Source organism: Culex pipiens, chromosome 2, assembly GCF_016801865.2.
Source record: "Culex pipiens pallens isolate TS chromosome 2, TS_CPP_V2, whole genome shotgun sequence".
NCBI lineage: Eukaryota > Metazoa > Arthropoda > Insecta > Diptera > Culicidae > Culex > Culex pipiens.
Window position 1 is genome coordinate 58,971,866 of NC_068938.1, and position 22,780 is coordinate 58,994,645.

General features: G+C 42.1%; 1 protein-coding gene across 1 annotated transcript; it reads right to left on the reverse strand.

The window, feature by feature from the left end:
* Positions 1 to 309: 309 nt before the first annotated feature.
* LOC120418631 (uncharacterized) lies at positions 310 to 6,686 on the reverse strand. Its single transcript, XM_039581076.2, has 2 exons — positions 6,390 to 6,686; positions 310 to 6,329 (listed from the first exon to the last, which is right to left on the reverse strand). Exon 2 carries the CDS (start codon positions 6,127 to 6,129, stop codon positions 310 to 312), a length of 5,820 nt encoding a protein of 1,939 aa, XP_039437010.1. The 5' UTR covers positions 6,130 to 6,329; positions 6,390 to 6,686.
* Between the last annotated feature and the right edge of the window lie 16,094 nt (positions 6,687 to 22,780).

Here is a 22,780-nt window from a genome sequence, read left to right on the forward strand (position 1 = left end):
CTAATTATCTCTACTCTTCGCCCCTTGCGGCCTCGAGCCGCTCCACGCGGTGTAAGTAATATCGCTAATAAAAAGATTAATTATACAACTGTGCGCACAAATATTGTATGAAATGATCACTTACAACGAGATGAACAGTTTACAAACTGGTCACTGTTCAAAAAAGTTAATTATCGACGCAAATAAAGTAAATTATCTCCTGCACGAATTTCTGCTGTTGGTTCGGTGATAATACAATAGATTTTGTTTTTGATCTGGACGAGCCCGGCTTTCCGGATGCTCCGTCCCTTTTCTGCGTTCTTCTTTCAGCTAGCATTTCGGCTGGCGTGTTTCGCGTGCTGCACTAGGACGGTTCATCGCGGTGCCAACATCGCCCCGCCCCGTAACTCTGGTGGGTGGAGCCTCCTTCACACCAGTTTTACGCTCCTGAATCTCAAGCACCGCCAGTTTGCTCACCGGCCGCTTCAGCTCACCTCTGCTTGTCCTCACCATCGCCTGCCGAATGCGTCCATCGGCACCCTTGAAGACCTCTGTCACGATGCCCCGGACCCAGTTACCGCGATTAGCGCCTTCCACGACGTAGACGACATCTCCACACGCGATAGGCTCCGCCTCCGCGTGCCACTTCGTCCGTTGGTTCAGGGTCGGAAGGTACTCCGCAATCCAGCGTTTCCAAAAACAGTCAGCAAGGAGTTGCGACCGCTTGTAGCAGTCTCGGAGAGCTTCGGCTGGACTGGTCGATTCAGCGCGTTGAGCTCCGCGGTCGTTGGTCGTCACTCCTCGCAAGAAATGGTTGGGCGTGAGAGCTTCGGTTGATCCTGCTTCGGTTGACAGGTACGTCAGCGGACGTGTGTTGATGAGATCCTCCGCTTCCGCCAAACTGGTCAGCAACACCTCGTCCGTCAGCTTCCTCCCGTCGTCGAACGCCTTCAGTGCTTCCTTGACCGACCTCACAAGCCTCTCCCAGGCCCCGCCCATGTGCGGCGCTGATGGTGGGTTGAAGTTCCAGCTCGTTCTGGCGTCGGTGAACTCTTCTCTGCATTCCGCGTCAACGCGTACGATCTCCTTACTCGCGCCCTGGAAGTTCGTGCCGTTGTCGCTGAAGAACTCGATGGGCATTCCCCTCCGGCAAGCGAATCGTCTGATAGCCATGACGCACGACTGTGTGGTCAAGCTATGCACGACTTCTAGATGGATGGCACGCGTGGTCAAACACGTGAAGAGGCTGACCCAACGCTTTTCGGAACGCCGCCCGACCGTCACTGCTACTGGGCCGAAGTAGTCGACCCCGGTGTAACTGAACGCCCGCTGATGTGGAGTCACACGCTGGACTGGAAGTGGTGCCATTCTCGGGATCGCCGGTACGCTTTTCTCCACCTTGCACTTCACGCACGCCGTCATCACCCGCTTCAGCTCGGCTCGTAGGTTCGGGATGAAGAAACGCTGTCGAAGCTCGTTGATTGCCGTCTCGAAGTACGCGTGGCCCATCTTCTGGTGATAGTGCTCCAGCAGCTTCGTTGTCACGGGATGACCTTTGGGCAGGATGACGGGAAAGCGAACTTCAAACGGAACCATGGTAGCTCGCTCAAGTCGACCGTCAACTCGCATCACTTTCTGCTCATCCAGGAACGGGGTCAGCTTGTACAGCACGCTGCTCTTCTCCAGGGATAGCTTCTTGTCCGCGGGGAGTTCGAGGTTTTTAAGGAGGGTCGTCACCTCGTCCGGAAAGTCCGCTTGCGCCCATCTCCACAAGTATGTTTCCGCCATCTGGTATTCTTCCCGCTTCAGCGGGACTGGAACTGCTGGCACGGTCCTTTTCACGAGCCCCTTCATCGCCTTCGAAAGGGGAAGTGCTTCGATCGGCAAACCCTTTGCTTTTCTGCGACAATTGGAGCGAAATCGAGCCAGGCACGCCACGGATCTTACCATCACCGTCCAGCGAGAGAAGTTTTGAGGATCGATGATTTGCTCGGTGACAATGATGCTGTGGTACAGCACACTCGCTCGCATCTCCTCGGGCGTGTTCAGCTGCACCTGCTGCTTCGAGATGGCCCACAGTCTCTTGGCTTCTTCGATGAATTCCGGCGCTCGTGACCATGGCCCGTCCTGCCGGAAACTGTGCTTGTTGTCCCACTTGGTGAGCATGTCTGCCAGATTCAGCTTTGATGGCACCTTCCGCCACTCGCTCTGCTTGGTCAGCGTCAGAATTTCGCCGACGCGAAAGGCAACGAATTGCTTATACTTTCGCTGGTCAGAATGGATCCACGACAAAGCAACTTCAGAGTCTGACCAGATGAACCGTTCCGCAATCTTGAGGGTGTGGTTCTCCTGCACGAAGTTCATGAGTCTCGAGCCGACCACATCTGACTGCAGTTCCAAGCGCGGGATGCTGAGTAGCTTCAGCGGTGCCACCTTTGACTTCCCGGACACGAGCGCGCAGATTGGGCCCATCGACGACATAATCCAGAAGAAGGCGACAGCACCGTAAGCGCACTGACTCGCGTCGCAGAACACATGAAGCTCCAACGTCTCGTAGTTCAGATCGTGCGCGCCCTGGAAGTAGTACCGCGGGATTCGAACGCCTTCGACTTCTTGCAGGCGACTCACCCAGCGCTTCCATTTCTCCCACGCTTCGTCGTCGACCGCCTTGTCCCAATCACAGCCAGCCCGCCACAAGTCCTGGATCAAAATCCGCCCGAAGATCGTGAACGAGATCAGAAAACCTTGAGGGTCGAACAGGCTCATTACGCAGCTCGACACCACCCGCTTCGTGGGCCGCAGCTCTCCTTTCAAGTACCGCTCCAGATCCTCTCTCATCTCGGCCGAGAACAAGAACTCGTCGGTGCTCGTGTTCCACACAATGCCCAGCACTCGTTCGTAACCGGTCGTCTTGTTTTGGCTGAGATGAACTTTCTGATCGGCTTTCTTCTCGCCCAGCGCGCGGACAACCTCGCTTGAACTGGCCACCCAATTGCGGATCTCGAAGCCCGCTTTCGAGTGGATGAGTCTGACCTCCTTCGCCCGCTGAATCGCTTCGTCGACCGTCGACGCGCTATCGTAGTAGTCGTCGACATAATGGTTCTCCACGATTGCCTTCGCCGCCGCGGGATACTGCTTCGAGAACTCCTCCGCGTTCTTGTTTTTCACAAACTGCGCGGCACACGGCGAGCAAGTTGCCCCGAAGGTGGCGACGTCCATGATGTACACCTCAGGCTCGGCCGTTGGGTCGTTCCGGAACAGGAACCTCTGGGCGTTCGTATCCTCCTTCCGTATGCGCAGCTGGTGATACATTTCCCTGATATCACCACCGAATCCGACAGGACGTTCACGGAATCGGAAGATCACGGAAGGAAGCGACGTCAGCATGTCCGGCCCCTTGAGCAGCTGGCTGTTGAGCGAGACTCCCGCCACAGTAGCGGCCGCGTCCCACACGAGGCGTACTTTCTCCGGCTTCTTGGGGTGCGTCACCACGTTCAGCGGCAAGTACCACACCTTTCGCGGATCGCACGCAGCCAGTTCTTGCTGGGAGGCCTTGTGCGCGTAGCCCTTCTGTTGATACTCGATGATTTGGCGCCGCACGTTGTCGTACAGCGAGTCGTTCTTCAGCAGCTTTCTTTCCAGGGATTTCAACCTTTTCAGCGCCATCACGTAGCTGTCGGGGAAACTTGTGTCGTCCGCTTTCCATAACAGGCCGGTCTCGTATCGATCCCCGATGCGCACTGTCGTTGACTCCAGAATCGACCTGGCTCGCTTGTCCTCGTCCGACTCCGGCAGCAGCGTCATGGAGATGCCAGTTTCCTCGAGGAGGTACTGGTTCTTCAGGAGATCATGCAGGTCTTGGTTAGAGACTTGGTGACAAGCATGATGACCTACGAATCCAGCTGCTGGCGCGTTGTTCTCGTGGGGGCCGTAGATCGTCCATCCAAGTTTCGACTTTACAGCGATTGGTTCTCCAGCGCCGCCGATACGAGACTCGAGAGGCGCGTACAGGTGCAGATCCTTCAAGCCAATCAAGATCTTCGGCGCGCCGCGGTAATCTGCCACCGGGAGATCGTGCAGATGCTTGTACTCCTTGACGACGTCGGCGAAGCACACGGTTTGTTCCGGAAGCTTCAGCTCGTTCACGGTGTGGGCGTTCTTGATCTGGAACTGAGTCGACACCCCTCTGGCAGAGATCGACAGGCAGACGTTCTCCGATTGTTTCTCCAGCCTTGAAACTCCAGCGGTCCACATAATGCGCAGCGGTTGAACTGCGCCGCGAACGTTCAGCAACTTCGTGATGGACTCGTCCACCAACGTGTACGAAGCTCCCTCGTCCAGAAACGCGATAATGTTGACCGATCTGCCGCCGTTGTACAGCGTAACCGGAATCATCCTGAAGATCACCGGCTGTCTGGCCCGCACATCGTGAGCGTTGCAGTTGACGACCGTTGCGGGGACGTCGCTGTGCAGAAGTGCGTTGTGCCGCTCCTTGCAGTTTCCCACGTTGCACCTGAAGTTCATCCGGCAGCGGGCAGACCCGTGCTCATTCAGGCACAGCTTGCAGAGTTGCCACTTCTTGACTGCGTCCAAACGATCCTCCAATTTCAGCTGCTTGAACTTCTCACAGTTGCGGACTCGATGGTCGGTGCGATCACAAATCCTGCATGGTCTTTTGTTGTTTACACCGGCATGGTTTGTGTCTCCGCTATTCTCCGCAGCAGCGTGAGTGTGAAGGTAGCTTTCGTGCGTTCTGGATCCAGCTTTTGGTTTGGCGTCTCTGCGAGACTGCGGCTGATGTTGCAGCTGCGGTTCGGTGAACAGTGTGGCCTCGCTAGCGTCGGTCACGATGTCCGATAGGAAGTCAGCGAAAGTTCGGAGCGAGACGTGCTTCTTCAGCTTCTTGAACCGAATCCATTCGAGTTTCGACCCGGCGGGTAGTTTCTCCACCAGCTCTCGGATCAACAGTGGGTTGACCAGGTGATCGTTCATGTGGGTGGCCTCGAGGTGGTCTACGAGCTGCTGGACCACGACGCCGAAGTATATGAACGATTCCAGACGATCCGACCTGGGAGAGTCGGCCTTCCGTACCTTGATCAGCAGCGTGTTGAGCAGCTTTTCGAGACGGCCGTACAGCATGCGTAGAGTTTCGATCGCCGCCGGGTCCTTCTCAGGCAGCAACAGTAGGCTGCGCACGTTGTTCAACGCTGGCTCCCGAATGCTGTCCTGCAGTCTGGCGAGGTTCTCGACGTTCGAAAATCCGCAGGCCAGGTTCGACGTCTCGTAGCTGCTTATGAACATTGGCCACTCCTCGCAGCGTCCAGTGAACACGGGCAGTTTTCTGGCCAAGAACTGGCGGGCAGTAAGCTGCGCCTTTGTTGGCCCTCGTAGCTGCTTGGGTGGTTCTACTTCCGCTTTTTCCTGCTCATCATCCGACGAACTGGATTCCGTCTCCGTTCCGGTAGGGTCCGAGCCGGACTCGTCTCCTTCGTTGCCGTTACCCTCTTCACCGGAATCCGCCGGTATCGGAGTCGGTTTTGGTTTGGGTACTTCTGGAATCGTAACTCCCGGATGTCGGAGCGGCGTTGAGATTCCGCTGGGGCCAGCCGTGCCTGAGGCATCGGGCTTCTTTTTGTCCCCTTTGGACTTCTTGATTTTCTTTTCCTTTTTTGTTTTAGGACTCTTTGCCTCGGCCTTCAGTTGTGCCATCTTGGCCTCGAAATCTTCCTTATTCTTCTTCTGCTGTTCCTGGAACTGCTTCTCGGCAGCGAGTTGTTGCTCCATGAGCTGCTGCTCGAGGGCCAGCATCTGCCTTTCGGCCTCTTGTTGACGCTGCTGTGTTTGCTGTTGCAGCTCCAGGCGACGTTTGTGCAGCTGTTGTTCCGCGAAGATTCTCTCCTCCTGGCGCTTCGCTTCTGCTTCCAGCTCCTGCAGGGTCTTTTCCAGGTCGTCAAACTTCACGATGACCTGGGTGACTTCCATTTCGGCCGCGCAGTTGGGGCACCTCCAGGAATCGTCCTTGACGCCCTTCTCGAGCTGCGCGCACTCGTAGTGGAAGAATTGCTGGCAGTGGTCGCAGAAGGGCAGATCACCGTCCTTTTCCACCGCAGCCTTGCAGATCCCGCAGCAATAGCCAGTGAGGTTATTCATTTTTAAGATTTGTTCGGACCGTAGTTCGGACAACTAGATTTTTAAAGCAGTTCTTTGTTGTAACAGCTTAAAACTAAAAAGTAATATTTATTTAGCATTGTGTGGGTTCAAGTGTAGTAAACAAACTCACATGAATAGTTTCCTTGTAACTCCGTTAACCTCTTCTCACAGGCTAGCTTTGCTAGCGGAACTTCTGCGCGCTAATCGAAATAATCAAATATAAGGAACTTTGTGCGAAAACGAATTATTCTTTAACTTACATATCCGAAAACGGCTTTGCAGCCTTAATTCTGGCTAATTATCTCTACTCTTCGCCCCTTGCGGCCTCGAGCCACGCGGTGTAAGTAATATCGCTAATAAAAAGATTAATTATACAACTGTGCGCACAAATATTGTATCAAATGATCACTTACAACGAGATGAACAGTTTACAAACTGGTCACTGTTCAAAAAAGTTAATTATCGACGCAAATAAAGCAAATTATCTCCTGCACGAATTTCTGCTGTTGGTTAGGTGATAATACAATAGATTTTGTTTTTGATCTGGACGAGCCGGCTTTCCGGATGCTCCGTCCCTTTTCTGCGTTCTTCTTTCAACTAGCATTTCGGCTGGCGTGTTTCGCGTGCTGCACTAGGACGGTTCATCGCGGTGCCAACAGTTTTATTGTGGAATCTTGTTCCTAAATCTGAAGAGATTTAAATTATCTGTTGTCAATAATCCAATATTATTTTTGTTATGTAACATCTATTGTTGGATACACTCGTAACACCTGTGTGTGAATTGAATATTTTATCCATCACCAGTTTCAGCTTCATCAAACTGGATTAAAATGATCAAGTACGCTGCCATGGCACTGACAATCTTTTTGTGTACCCAAAAAGTGGAAAAGAAGAAAAATACATTAATCGGGAGCAAAAAAAAAGAATTAATATCATAATTAGCAGCACACAAGAGAATTCAATTTAAACGTCAGAGCACTGATTGGATTAACCCACCGATGGCGCTACCGCGAGGACATCGCTGAAATCGCCGGAATTATGTGCTCCCATCGACGGGTCAATCTCTACGTAATTACCGCGAAAAACGTCGATATGCTGATGTCGAACAGGCCGATGCAGGTAAATTGGGCTATTTTTCGATGGAAATTTCTTTGGTACGGCGATAGCTGTTATAATTGAAAGAACAGATCTAGGATTAACGTGGGGCCGTGGAAATTGCGTTTGTTCGGAATGGGATTTACCTCCGAATGCTTGTCAACCGATTTATGGAGGAGATGAAGTTTACATTCACTGAGTATCTGAGTAGATTTTGCGGCCTGGAAATTTTTTTTATTGAAAATGAAAGTGTGATTGATTTTTTACCATCTTTTAAAAAATCTGTTTTAATGATTTTTTTTAGTCTTACCTCTTCTGCAGATATTTCACAGCAGTAGCATAATGTAAACAGTTTCAGCAGGAACCACATCCACCAAAACATTGCTCCCGTTGAATCCTGTGCACTGCTGTATAAGGAAATTAATTGATTATTGTAAAGGTTGATATTCCTGGATTTTTCTTAAAAAGTGCATTAAAATGGGCCGATCATTGACAGAGATTGGAGATTAGACAGCATCAGTCAGCTTAAGAGGCAGTATTTGTAGATTCTGCTCGGTTTGTTCTAGAGGTCGTATCGAGGTGCTCCGATTTGGATGAAACTTTCAGCGTTTGTTTGTCTATGCATGAGATGAACTCATGTCAAATATGAGCCTTCTACGACAAAGGGAAGTGGGGTAAAACGGGCATTGAAGTTTGAGGTCGAAAACACATGAAAAATCTTAAAATTGCTCGCATTTTCGTAAAACTTCATCAATTCCATTTCTCTTAGATGCATTCGAATGGTCTTTCGAAGCCCTTCAAAATGTGCTATAGACATCCAGGATTGGTTTAACTTTTTCTCATAGCTTTTGCAAATTACTGTTTAAAATGGATTTTTTTAAAACCTTAATATCTTTTTGCAACAGCCTCCAACACCCATACTCTTATAGGTCAAAAGATAGTTAATTTCATGGACTATAAGCTTACGGTATTAACTTTTTGGCCATCGCAGTTTTTCTCATAGTTCTACGATTTTTCTAGAACAAGCATTTTACGACGTTAGTTTTTGCCCTGTAGCCCAAGAAGACTGCACTTTTTGGTCTCAATTTTGTCATATTCGGAATCCTCGGTCAATTTCACGTAAGTTAGAAGTATTGGAGTTGTAATTTTGATTTAAAAAATAATTAAATAAAACATTTTTGAAAAAAGAAATAGATCTTATTTACCCTATGATCAATACGTCAAATGCTGTATCAAGTAGGCGAAAACTGGTTTTACCCCCAATCCGACAACATTCTAAATAATATTTTAATTAATTCTAAATGGCATTTTTTCCAATCAAATTCAAATTTCCAACAACTCAATCTAATGTAAAATTTTCTAAGGATTCCGAATATGAAAAAAATGAGACCAAAAAGTGCCGTCTTCTTGGCCTACAGGGCAAAAACTAACGTCGTAAAATGTTTGTTCTAGAAAAATCGTAAAACTATGTTAAAAACTGCGATTGGCCAAAAAGTTAATACCGTAGGCTTATAGTCCATGAAATTCCCTAACTTTTGACCTATAGGAGTATGGGTGTTGGAGGCTGTTGCCAAAAGTTATTAGGGTTTTAAAAAAATCCATTTTAAACAGTAATTCGCAAAAACTATGAGAAAAAGTCAAACGAATCCTGGATGTCTATAGCACATTTTGAAGGGCTTCAAAAGACCTTTCGAATGCATTGAAGAGAGTTGGAATTGATGAAGTTTTACGGAAATGCGAGCAATTTTAAGATTATTCATGTGTTTTGGACCTCAAACTTCAATACCCGTTTTACCCCACTTCCCTTTGTCGTAGAGGGCTCATATTTGGCATGAGTTCATCTCATGTATAGACAAACAAACCCTGAAAGTTTCATCCAAATCGGAGCACCTCGATACGACCTGTTTCACATCGGTGAAAAACTCGCTCTTAATTGTTCAGTTTGTGTGTAAAGCTAAGAACAATATTGTCCGTTTGAAGCAGACGCAGAACTTCGCACCGGTGGACTTTTTCTTGTTCTGTCAGTCGAACAATCTACAGGTATTGCTTTTATTCAATGCTCGGTGACAGGCAGGACAATCTTGTTCTTAGCTTTAGCGTGAGTAGGTAGTTTTTGCAATTCCGTCGTGAAACTACTTACTTTTCCTGTCATTCTTGAACGACGCAATAGCCTACTTTTCTGTAGCAAAAATAACAGAATCGAATAGCAACAATTTTCAAAATAAATGCTGAAAAGTTCTACTTTTCAGCACTCAAATGGGTGCTGAAAAGTTGAACTTTTCAGCACTTGTTTCAAAAAGTAACACTTTTCAACATTTTTTTGATTTAAACGATTTATTGACAAAATACATGAAAATTTTACATAAAATTTCACTCAGTGTGTGTTTTTTGGAATTGCAAAAAATGTTGTATGGAACTCGTTGCAAAACTTGTTTTTTTCAGCACTCTTCGTATTTATCCAACTCGGTGAACCTCGTTGGATAAATGTACGACTCGTGCTGAAAAAATCCTCTTTTTGCAACTTGTTGCATAAACTACTATTTCAGCACTGAAATGGGTGCTAAAAAGTTGATATTTTTCAACACTTGTATATGTAACATTTTTAAATATTGTTTTGTTTTGAACGGTGGATTTACTTAACACATGGATGTTTGACAAAAAAAATCCATTCAAATAGCGTTTTTCGGAATTGCAAAAAAAAATTGTAAGCAACTCGTTTTTTCAGCATTCTTCGTATTTATCCAACTGGATAAACCGCATCGGAAACTTGTTGCAAATACTGCTATTAATTGAAGCTTCAAAAAAGTCCATCATTTTTCTACAGATTGATACAGTATGTAAAAAAAGTATTTACACCCCTTGGGCACTATGCACATTTTGTGATGAAACATGTAAACAATTTAATGTTGACATAAACCTAGTACTACGTTTTGTTCAGAAACTCATGCCGAACATTTTGCTGCAAAAAGCTCATGAAAAGATGTTTTCTATAAAAAGTTATATAACAAATACTATTACAAAAATAAAAAAGGTGCAAAAAAAGTTTGTACACCTTTCGAAAAATTAACATAAATAAAGTTATTTGTTGACAAATCACCATAAATCCAGTCTCCCAACTCCAAATAGGCATCCTTGACTGATTAAAAAAATAATTTGGATTGAATATAAAGTTTACTAATTACTTAGTATAAAAGTTTATATAACTCTGGAAATTCTATATAAAACTTATCAGAACTTAATTTTGCAAACTTTCAATTTAACTAAATGTCAATATATTACCATAGAATTGCTAAATAAACATTTTGGAGTGGGTATAACACTGTTTTGGGGGTCTTTGTATCGCTAGAATAGATTTTTCGTTGGAATTTCGTTTTCCGCCGGCATCCGAACCGGTCCACAATTCACAAGTTAACCTATGTGACATCGGAAAGGGCATAAAATTTCCGATCTTTTGATACCCATACATCTAGGTTTTCTATAAAACCCACGTTTTTAAATACCTGGGCAAAAAGTAAGTTTGATCCACGAGAACAAAAATTACGAAATTGCATACATTTTTGGCAGATTGCTCTAACGAAACCATAACAACGTTTTTGCCTAGGTATTTAAAAACGTGGGTTTTATAGAAAACCTAGATGTCTGGGTATCAAAAGATCGGAAATTTTATGCCCTTTCCGATGCCACATAGGTTGACTTGTTAATTGTGGACCGGTTCAGATGCCGGCGGATTTTCCGACGACGTAATTCCGGGTTGGTACGAAATTCCAACGAAAATCTATTCTATCGATACAAATACCCCCAAAACGGTGTTATACCCACTCCAAAATGCTTATTTAGCAATTCTATGGTAATATATTGACATTTAGTTGAATTAAAAGTTTGCAAAATTAAGTTTAGATAAGTTTTATTTAGAATTTCCAGAGTTATATAAACTTTTATACTAAGTAATTAGTAAACTTTATATTCAATCCAAATTATTTTTTTAATCAGTCAAGGATGCCTATTTGGAGTTGGGAGACTGGATTTATGGTGATTTGTCAACAAATAACTTTATTTATGTTAATTTTTCGAAAGGTGTACAAACTTTTTTTGCACCTTTTTTATTTTTGTAATAGTATTTGTTATATAACTTTTTATAGAAAACATCTTTTCATGAGCTTTTTGCAGCAAAATGTTCGGCATGAGTTTCTGAACAAAACGTAGTACTAGGTTTATGTCAACATTAAATTGTTTACATGTTTCATCACAAAATGTGCATAGTGCCCAAGGGGTGTAAATACTTTTTTTACATACTGTAGATTTTGAACAAGCTGGCAATCAATGAAAGCTGAAACCATCTGCAGACGAGAAATACATGAGCAAAACATTTTGACGGGGTTTGTAGTAAGACACTCACATCGATTGGGGCTTAAATTGTACAAGCTGTATCATCCGACAAAAAGGTCCCTCATCTCAATCTCTCTTACAAGTCGGTCGGTCACCGAAAAATAATGGAATTTCAAATGAAACACACCCTCCTCATTGGCCGGGAACATTGCCGTCGTCAGAAGAACCCAACTAGAAATCCCATTACCTCTGCGCCATCGCCATCGCCGTCGTGTAGCCAAGCTCAACCAGTGTCACAAATTGGTACAGGATCAGAATTAAATTTTGCACCCCAAATGACCGGTTTGTCAAGCGGGTCGTCCGTCCAAGTCGAAGATAAACCTCGTGAAGCTGTCGCAGCCGATCGGTTTCCGCTGGCATCTCGGCCGGCATGGCGGTCGTCCGATGGTGCCCAAACTCCTTGCGCCACCAAGCGTTGGGGCCACCGCAGGAATGTTTCTCGTTGGAGGGGTTCTCTGGAATTATAGGCAAGTTTTGGAACTTTTGAAGATTCAATAATTTGTTGTTGTTAAGATGGTTTTCTCAATAATTTTGAATAACGTAAATATAGAAATATTAACAGAACGCAGCTCTAAATCATTGCAATTTGAAGCATATGAAACCAGATATTTTTTCCAAAGAATTTCCCCAAACCTTTTTTACTGCCGCAGCTCTCTCCGTCGTTCTTCAGACGAACAGGTCCCAATTTGGTCCCGTCACCACATCTGGGGGACTTTTCAGCAGCAGCAGCATCGTTGATTCGATTTCGTCCGGTGACGTTTGAGGAGAAATCGAACCATTTCAAAAGCACTCGATTAAGCGACTCGTACCGAGCTTTGATGAGCAGCGTGAAAGCGATGAATTGCAGCTCGGCGACGAGGGCGACCAGCTGGGGAACGAGACTGACGGCGAGCCAGGAGGAGGAATTTCCGGCGAATGGTGACCCTTTTGAGCGCACGTTTATGAGACTTTGAAACGCTTCGAGGGTGCATGTTAGGCCAAACGATGCAATGGTGAGCAGGGAAATAGTTCTGGGGAAGAAGAAAAGTACACCCAGAACTGGGCATCGGCATACGAGAGGATAAAGAGCACGATTCGGTAGTAAAATGGTACTGTGTGCGGACGGAGAGGATAAATTCCGAAATTACCGAGAGTACTTTACTCATGGTTCATTTTCCAAAAAAGTTCATCTATCAAAAAAAAAAAGTACCGGTACCGAGACTCGAACCCAAGACCTTCGGCATATTGAACCGTGCCTTTGCCGTATGGGCCACCATGGTTCGGTGACTAAGTGGCGGTCGTTTGTCCATATAAGCCACTCATAGGATGAACTGTTCCAATGAACGAATGAACACGCGAGAGGACTATACTCTCGCAAAATAGCACTTTCCTCACGTTTCTTTTCATGAGGACTATCCCCTCGTTCTTTAACTTTGGGTGTACCTACTTTTACGAAATACTTTTACTATAAAAACTGAAACTCAGTATCTTTAGAAGTATTATCTTTGTGTGAGTTGACAAAGCATGACCCAAATGGTCTCTTCATGAATCAAAACTTCTTCGCCCTTTTTAACTTGATTGAAATTCCACAAATCAATCAAATGTCCAAACACAGATAATCAAATCAATCTCAGTACATCGTTACAACAATAGGAGATCCCACCTAATCCCGTCATTATCCGCGCAAACATTTACCTCAACCACTGACCATTTTGGGCGTCCAAATTAAATTGGCCTCCGAAATGCAGTTGACAGCGCCGGTCCACGTCAAACAGCGCCGTAATGAGCTTCGTCACCGAGCTTTGATTGGCAAGGGAGACACAAATCAGCGCCACCACGAGGCAACATCCGGCGTACTGGTTGTACAGATCGACGGCCACCCGCACCAGGTCCTCGCCACGAAACTCCCGCTGGGTGCGGCACGTGTGCACGTGGTAGGCCACGTAACCGGTGCAGCAAACGAGCACGTGAATTACACCAATAATTGAATGTTTCAAACGGTGGCCGGTGGAATTTCCAGGAGGCAGGCAGTGCTCGTTCAACTGGCGGTGGCCGCCGGTGGTCATTATCGTGCGTGTTGGAACGTGTTGGCTTCGGATGTCCGCCCAGCTGGTACCACCGCCGGAATGGTGGCCGGTTGTGGCTGAAACTGACAAGAGTCGCGGAAATAAAGTGCAAATAAACGGTTAATTTCTTTTAAAGAAGTTTTTTTTAAGGGTTCTATTTAAAAAGGTCCTATAAACAAAGGAAATCCTATTGCTTTTTTAACTTTATAGATTTTATAAATCATGAAAATCTAAAAAATTTCAATGATCTTGTAGGCAATCATAAAAAGTATTTATACAGGGTTTGAAAAAGGATCGGTCACTGACAGCGTTAATTAGAGATATTTTTTGCACTCATTACTCATTAAATAATTATGTCAAAAAATAGCTAAACAACAATTACAATAAAAGTTGATTAAATTCACACAAAAAAAATAGCAGCACTTGATAAATAATTACATTTTAGTATGGAATCAACTTAGTCTAATTAAGATCTGGAGTAAAAACATATATGGGTGATTCTTCGTCAACCCACACGAATTCGGAAAACGTGTCCCCAATCCTTCTTCGATTTGTGGTACGACCCCTTCTATTTTTTGAGCATTCCAAAAAAGTCGTTTTTTTCCAATACTTTGAGCCTGAAACGGTGATGGATTGGAAATTTGATGGCAAAAGAAACTATAATTCTGCTACTTTTCGTTACTTGACTGTAACATTTGTTGGGTCTTGTCATTGAGAAATTATTTGTTCTTTTCGAATCTGCAAGGGTCATTTTTCATTTATAATAAAATTATTATTTTAAATATTTTTTGTATTCTTGTCTTTGCCAGGGTAATTTTTTGGAGTGTAACAATGTTCTACAAAGTTGTAGTGCAAACAAATTACAAAAATGATGATATATATATATATAATATATGGGTCATTCCAGGTTAACTGGGTACCAGACATGCATCCGCTCTAACTCCTCTTTTAGAAGAACTTGTTTGGCATTTCACGTAGAAGATGCCCAGCATGTTGTGCCAGTGATAAGAATACGCTAATTACGCTTGTCTTTTAGGCTCCCGAAGACCCAGTGGGTACACTTTTGGACTCGAACTTCACCGATTTGGACCAAATTTGGAGGGAACGTTCATCTATCGATAGTTAACAGAAATCCCAAATATGGTCCAGATTGGACCATCCTTCTTTTATTGGCACCGCCATTTTTTTGTGTTCCCCGAAGAATTTTACATAATAATCAATGTAAACCTCAAACTAAAATGAACTTACTGGTGAGGTACAGCGATTTTACTAAAAAAAAGTTTGATTTTGCGCAGCACTCGGAAGTACATGGTGTACTTTTCAACAAATGTGAGAAACTTATTTCGGATTTGAATTCATAGGAAATAGTACTGCGCAAAATCAAACTTTTTTTTTTATTAAAATCGCTGTATGTTGCCAATAGTTCATTTTAGTTTGAGGTTCACATTGATGAGCATGAGCATGAGCATGGTTGACTGCCAATGAGCTGCTACTCCGTTATTGAAGGATCAGCTGAAGTTACAAAATGAACCAACAGATGAGTAGTGGGAGCTAATCATCCTCACTGTATAACCCCTGAAGATCTCTGCTTTAAGTCAATAACGGCACTAAATGATAATTCGTTAATAATTTCTTATCTATGATTTTAGTGTCATAATGCATCAAATTTTTATCAATTGTGTAGTCAACAAATTTAAAAATATTCAATTGGTTCTTGACTGCTTCTATTGGCTTGTATTTATGGATTCTTTCGATTCAAATTTGACATTTTTTTCCATCCCTTTGCCTGATAGCGAATATCTTGGAGGTTTCAAGTATATAATTTTTTAAGGTAAAACAGTTATGAGATACATAAAAAAGAATTTCTATGAATTCAGAAAACTATAGGTTCACTGTCAGTACCTAACAAAAATGATAACGTTTTTAAACATTTGTAAAATTAACAATACAACTCTACCCACAAATTATTAACTATTATATCAGTCTTTTATTTTTATGTAAAAAAGTGTAAGTGCCTTTTTGAAAACATTTGAAACTGACAAAAAAAATCAAAAATTACTTATTTTGAAATAATTATTGAATATACAGGATATATCGATACTTAATGTTGGTAAGTTCTTTGAAAATCTAAAAGTTTTGACCCTAAAAAAGAATCGTTGAGCAAAATAAAAAAAATAGGATTGACATCAATAGAACTTTAATTTATTTTTCCAATATTTATCAACTGGTAAGAATTTTCTCATGATTAATATGTTTAAAACATCACACATAGTCGATGTACGTATTTTCAAATACATTCAATAGAGCTTTAAAAATAGTTACGTTGAAAATTGACAAATTCAAAACCAGGGAGACTTGATAGTCATTTTTAATGTTGTTTCAATGACGACTAAAACATGTAACATAGAAACTTATTATAACTTTTCTTAATGTGAAATTGTCAAAAGAATCCGATAATGCAGTCGAACACTTCTCTACCAAGCTAAGTATGATTTCATACCATTCTGATAGTATTCAAGTCGTATTTGTAAAGTTTAAAATCAAACATTAAATTTAACAATGCCACCCAGCCTCGTTCAAGATATTCGCGCAAATGTCAACTGAACATGTGAGTGATGAGAACAAACTAAATTTTTAGAGATTCTTAATACAGAGTAGGTGTCGGAGTCGGAGTCAACCATTCGTGGAAAGTTGGAGTCGGAGTTAGTTGAAATACGACCCGACTCTGCAGCTCTGACCTGAACATTCAATATTATGCCCATTTGAAATGTTAGCCTTGATTCCAAAATCACCAAAATATTTTTTCGAAAAGATCATGTAATTTCACAAATGATATATTTTTTATTAAAATAGGACCATTAGGGTAGAGTAGTCATCAATGAGACACGGGGAACAATGATAAAATGGCTCTCACAAGTCGTAGTTTTCAACCAATCAGGCTCAAATTTGGGGGAAAGGTGTATCTACTGGATACACGTCTGCTATAATAGTGGCTTGGTTATGGACGCTCCCTTGAAAAGTTATTCATAAATGTTTGATTCTGGGGTGTAAAAGTAAATTATGGACAAAAAATACTTTTTCGCTCGTAGGCTTTACACCAAAACTAATATTTCTTCAAATTTCTTTTGACGTTCCGTAGGGATTGAGATGAGCTACAATGTCCTTTCATTAGGTTTGACCAAAATTTAGAATATACCCAGAATCTAGGGCTGTCTCATTGTCCCTCACTAATTTTAGCCCATGGGTAACAATGAGACACTTTGATTTTTCTTCAATAAACTTTTCAAAATTGATGAAAATCTTTCAAAACATAAATTGAAAGTGATTTTTGACATATTTATAGAGTTTTAACTTCATTTAACTAAACATACAAAGTTATTTGTTATGAATGCATGGATTTTTTCAGAATTTAAATACTTTTTAGTATAACTATTGTTAAATAAAGTTTCAAGTTGGCAAAATTGCTTTAAAATGTTCAAAGCAAGTCACCTGTAATGGAACGATACAAAAACATGATGTTTTACTGGAAAAGTATTGATTTTCGTAGAGTGTCTCATTGTTCCCCAGCTGTCTCATTGTTCCTGCCAAGTGCGTCTACAATGAGACAGTTGATGACTCTGTAGATGTCGGATCGATCTCATATTTTGGCAAATGTTTGAACACACTAAAAGAAAGAAAATGCTACAAAAATCTCATTAAAACATACTGATGAAAAAAATAGAAAAATCGTTGAAAGTTGAAAACCAAAAGTGTCTCATTGATGAATACCACAGAGTACTCTGTGTGAATTAGAGGGTGACGAGCGGGAATTCCCGGGAAAAAAATCCCGGGAAATCGACCATTTTTGGACCTCTCGATTCCCGGGAAATTCGGTCGAGACTCCCGGGAAATTTTGAACATATAAATATCAAAGCAATATTATATAAACTAATCAGAAAATTATTTAAAGAATTCTAAATTGTTTCGAACATTGTATGTGAAATGTTCGATGTTCAAGTTCTTCTCTAATCTTCTTATTCAGAAAGTGTAAATTTTAAATTCCAATAATTATAACTGAAAGAAGCCAAAAAATGTGGTCCACAAATTTACCTTAAAGTATACTTAGCTGTTTCTTCCCAGATATAAAATCTGATTTCTTTGAAATATTTTTTTTTTATTTTATTTTTTTTTAAAGGGGAAAGCTTTTTCTCGAGCATAGCAATCCTCATAGTCTGTTTTTTTAGAACCCTAAGTTAATTTGGCTGTTTAAAGGTAATTTTCATTTTTGGTGTTAATAAGTCATATTGTGTTTTACGTCAACCAAAATTTAAAATTCTAGAGATTTTTTTAAAGGGTCCTTTAAGATTTTGTCTTTCTTCGTTCCTTTTCAAAAAAAAACTCTAGGATTATATTTTCGGGGAAAAAACTCTGGCGATCTTTGTAAAGTTAATGTCCGACATTTGTGATCATTCGGGTTTTCCGGATAACTGTAAATTTTTCTTCAATGAATATTTATAATTGACATTAAAAAGGAAAAAAAAGTTGTTTAAGTCGTTATTAATCATATTGCAAACATCTCGATACAGGGAAATTATATATTATTTGTAAACATGTTAAACTAAAATTTTGAGTCCCAAAAAGCTCAAGAAACGATCTTGTATTTGAAGATTCAGAAAAAAAAATCTAAAGGTACATAAAGTTCCTCCAAATAATAAGGATACTTAAAATAACGTTTCATAGAATAAGTATGAAAATATTGTAAGTAATTTCATTAAAGAAAAAACAAATTTATTCCTTTTCCTTTTAAATTATTGCCACTATTGGTATAGTAAAAAATACTCCCGGGTCCCGGGAATTCCCGGGAAATGACCAAATTCAACTCTCGGTTCCCGGGAAATTGAAAATCTCGAGAATCGTCACCCTCTAGTGTGAATACTCTACACCAGCGATTCTCAACCTTCTTCTAGGCCGGTACCCCCTGCCATGTAAATCAAGTAGGCCCGGTACCCCCATTGAGAATCGCTGCTCTACACTAATTGCTGAGATATTGGCAAAAAAGCAAAGCAATCCACTTTCACGACCGGGTGGGCTCTGTTGCAAGTTTCTGCTCATTTCTAGGCGTCCGAAGGTTATGTGTGGTGAAACCTCTTTTACGCAAATGGACCGACGTTTAACTTCCCCATCCGATAGAAGGTCAGGAGGATAAGGCGGGATACGAATCCACGCCCCATAGCAACTTAGGGATCGGCAGCCGAAGCCGCTAACCATCGCGCCACAAGGCCCTGAGATACTGGCATTATGAACTTAAAAAAATCCGGGATGGACTATCATGGACACTTTTTTTAACATTCCAACGCCCAAGGCTCCAAAAAAGTTGGAACGGTAACTTCAACTCGCTGGTTCTCAGGCCTAACTCAACCAATCAAGATGATTCTTCTTTCCAGTGATTGTTAGGATGTCTAGATGATTCTAAAACTTTGCAGAACTTAATTTGATCAAATCTGTAATTTTTGAGATCAAAAACATCGTTCCAACTTTTTTTTTGCGTGTAAAAAAAAATCACCGAAAAATCCGCGGAGGCAGTCTTTTTGAAAAAGGTGGAACGATGTTTTCGGTCGCAAAAATTACAGATTTGTTCAAATTAAGTTCTGAAAAGTTATAGAATCATCTAGACATCCTAACAAATCTCTGGAAAGAAGAATCATCTTGATTGTTTGAGATAGGCCCGAGAACCAGCGAGTTGAAGTTACCGTTCCACCTTTTTTGGGAGGCTTGGGCGTCCGTGTAAGTTGGACATGCGTTGGGCGTTCCACACAGAAAAAAATAATGTAAATTTGGAAGCTTTAATTTTGGAAGGTTGAATATTACCTCTTTTATGATGTAATTTTACCTCAATTAAGACTGAAAAAGTGACATTACACCAGAAAAGTGGTAAAATTACACATTTACAGAGGTAAAATTACATATTTTTTCTGACATAAAAGATGTACCCCTTCCCAGATGTAATATTACCATGATTTTTTTTTTCTGTGCAGTGTTAATCGAAAAAAAGAAAATTTTTCAGTTGCAATTTAACTTCAAGTGGTTTTATTTTGAAAACGGTGCATTTTATAGAAAAATCTGTAAAGTACTTCGACGGGACGGGACCGTGGTGTAGGGGTAAGCGTGATTGCCTCTCACCCAGTCGGCCTGGGTTCGATCCCAGAAGGTCCCGGTGGCAAATTTTGAGACGAGATTTGTCTGATCACGCCTTCCGTCGGACGGGAAGTAAATGTTGGCCCCGGACTAACCTAAAAAGGTTAGGTCGATAGCTCAGTCCAGGTGTAGGAGTCGTCTCTCTGGGTCCTGTCCTGGTGGAGTCGCTGGTAGGCAGTTGGACTCACAATCCAAAGGTCGTCAGTTCGAATCCCGGGGTGGATGGAAGCTAAGGTGTAAAAAGAGGTTTGCAATTGCCTCAACAATCAAGCCTTCGGACACCTAGTTTCGAGTAGGAATCTCGCAATCGAGAACGCCAAGGCAAAGCTGTAGAGCGAATAATTTGATTTTTGACTTCGATTGCAAAATATAATTTCACGTTAAAAATTGGAGTCCAAAACTTGGTTTGATTAAAATTGCTGTAAAATTTTCTGCTCTGGGTAAAAATTTGCTTCAGTGCTGCATTATAAGGAGCAATACTTTCCCACAACGCCAACAACAAGTTTTTCTGACTTAGAATCAGAGGTTTATACATCGGGGAAATACAATTCTGATTGATCAACTTGCCATGAGCTGTAATCTTACTTTTCAGTATGTTTAACTTTCCAAAGTAAAGCCCATCGCATCATTTTTATGTAAACAAAAATCGATTCGTTGGAAAAAAAAAACTCATCAGTTAGATAGATTTATACGTAACCTTGGCAATATCATGATTTTAGTGATGATTACTTGTTGAATTCTTCGTAAATATATACATTCTTTTGTAAGAATTGTATGATGTTGTTTGCTTTTTGTTGACCAAATAATTTAGAAGCTATGGAACCGTGGTGTGGGGGTAAGCGTGGTTGCCTCTCACCCAGTCGGCCTGGGTTGGATCTCAGAAGGTTTCGGTGGCATTTTTCGAGACGAGATTTGTCTGATCACGCTTCCATAGATCAGTCCAGGTGTAGGAGTTGTCTCTCTGGGTCCTGTTTCGGTGGAGTTGCTGTTAGGCAGTTGGACTCACAATCCAAAGGTCGTCAGTTTGAATGGAAGCTAAGGTGTGAAAAGAGGTTTGTAATTGCCTCAACAATCAAGCCTTCGGATACTTTGTTTCGAGTAGGAATTCCGTAATTCTAGATCGCCAAGGCAATGCTGTAGAGTGAATAATTTGACTTTTGATTTTGGAACAATCATGTTTTTGTGAAGGTAAAACCCTCCAAAAATGTCAAACAACAATCTTGTAGCATACATTTACATTGCTTCAAATTGATTTCATGGTTTTTATTATTTTTTATTAATCCAAAGATTTTTATTTTGAAAAGTGTACTTTTAAATCTGTCAAAACCATTAAATCCACTTAAATAGTATGTTATTAACACAATTGTGACTTACGCCATTTTCCACATCCAGTTCCGAAAAAATTATCCCACCAATTGCCATCAGCGTTGTCCTCCGCCAGCGGGACAACCCGTTCGGGGTTTGTCCGGGACCAGATTGTGACATCGTCATCACCATCATCGCCATTATTGGTGTTGTTCTTGTTATTGTTGCCATCGTCGCCGTGATCGGTACCGGCGCCACCCCCACCGTATGTAAATGCGTTCAGGCAGAATAACTTTCCCAACAGATACAAAGGGATTAACGCCGTTTGCAAATTAATTTTCAGCATGTCCAAAGCTTTGTGGGGCCGTTTTCCCCCTACACGCAAACTGGTATTTAGGCTGAATTCTTCTTTTCTCGGTGTCTCTGGGTTGAGCGGGCCGTCCCAGCTATTGTCAACACGTGGACGGACACAAAAAGCAATTATATTGGATGGCGAGTGCTGGCGATTTTGGCCTAGGCTTAACCGTTCACTGACGGGGTGTTTGCGTAACGTCTAGGTTAGGGGTTTTGCGAGACAAATCTAGAATGATAAACGATAAACAGGTCAGCTGGGTTGGCAAACAATAACAAATTGTGGCGGGATACGTTTGGCGCACGAAAAACGGTTTTGAAATACACCATCAAATTCAGATCAGAGAAGGTTTTTTTTTAATTTAATTTAGCGAATTGTCAATTGTTAAATTCCCCATTTATTCCAAATTTGAATTCACAGTTGTTGAACATGATTATCAATTTTGTTGAAAGCATTAACCTATTTTTTAATGTTCAACTACACTCTCAATTTAACCGTGAACATCAACGTCAGCGGCAGCTATTGCAAATGCCTCCCTTAAGCGCATCCTGCAACTGTTCCAATTTGCAAAACTTACTGAAATTCCGGTAGATTGGACTCGATTTCACCCGGGACACAATCACACTGTACTGTTCTGCAACTGGACCAGAGGATAATAGTCGTTTGTCGTTGTCCTTCTGGTAAACGCCATAAATCATTCGGGCGTAGAAAATGTGCTGTTCTGCTGCTCTAGTAGAGTGCATGAAAATCTGTTGGAATGTCCCAAATCCGGAACGATGGGCACCAGCAAATGGATTCCAAATTATTCACGATTTTCACACTTTGAACGGAATGAAGGTTGGAAATTTCGAATAAATCGGCCACAGATTTGTCGATGCTTTTTGGTTCAATTCTGAACACGATTTGTTACATTTTTGAAGGATCAGGGGAATTTTTTCTCCAAATATCATAATTGTTTTTCTGTAATCAAAAATCATCGCACAATCATTTGTCATCATTCTCAGAGCATTAACACTCAATCATGGCATAACAGCAATCAACCAGGTGGTAATTTGTTCCACACAGACACGCAATCGAACAAAATAACTTTGTTAATTGGATGAGGGAGAATCAAGGCTCAGACGTACCAAGAATTTTTTCATTAGCTTTGATGGCGTGAAAGTTGATTTTCTTTTCGAGTGGTTAGACACATCAATGAATTAATTATGTTTTTAATTTAAAAAAATACGTTTTTCTCATAACCCGTGAAGAGTATCGAGACCTTATTGTTACTACCTTACCCTGTTAAATTTCA

What these genes read in the sequence shown, in the direction of transcription:
- LOC120418631 (XM_039581076.2), bottom strand. Translation starts at nt 6,129, where the DNA reads ATGAATAACCTCACTGGCTATTGCTGCGGGATCTGCAAGGCTGCGGTG.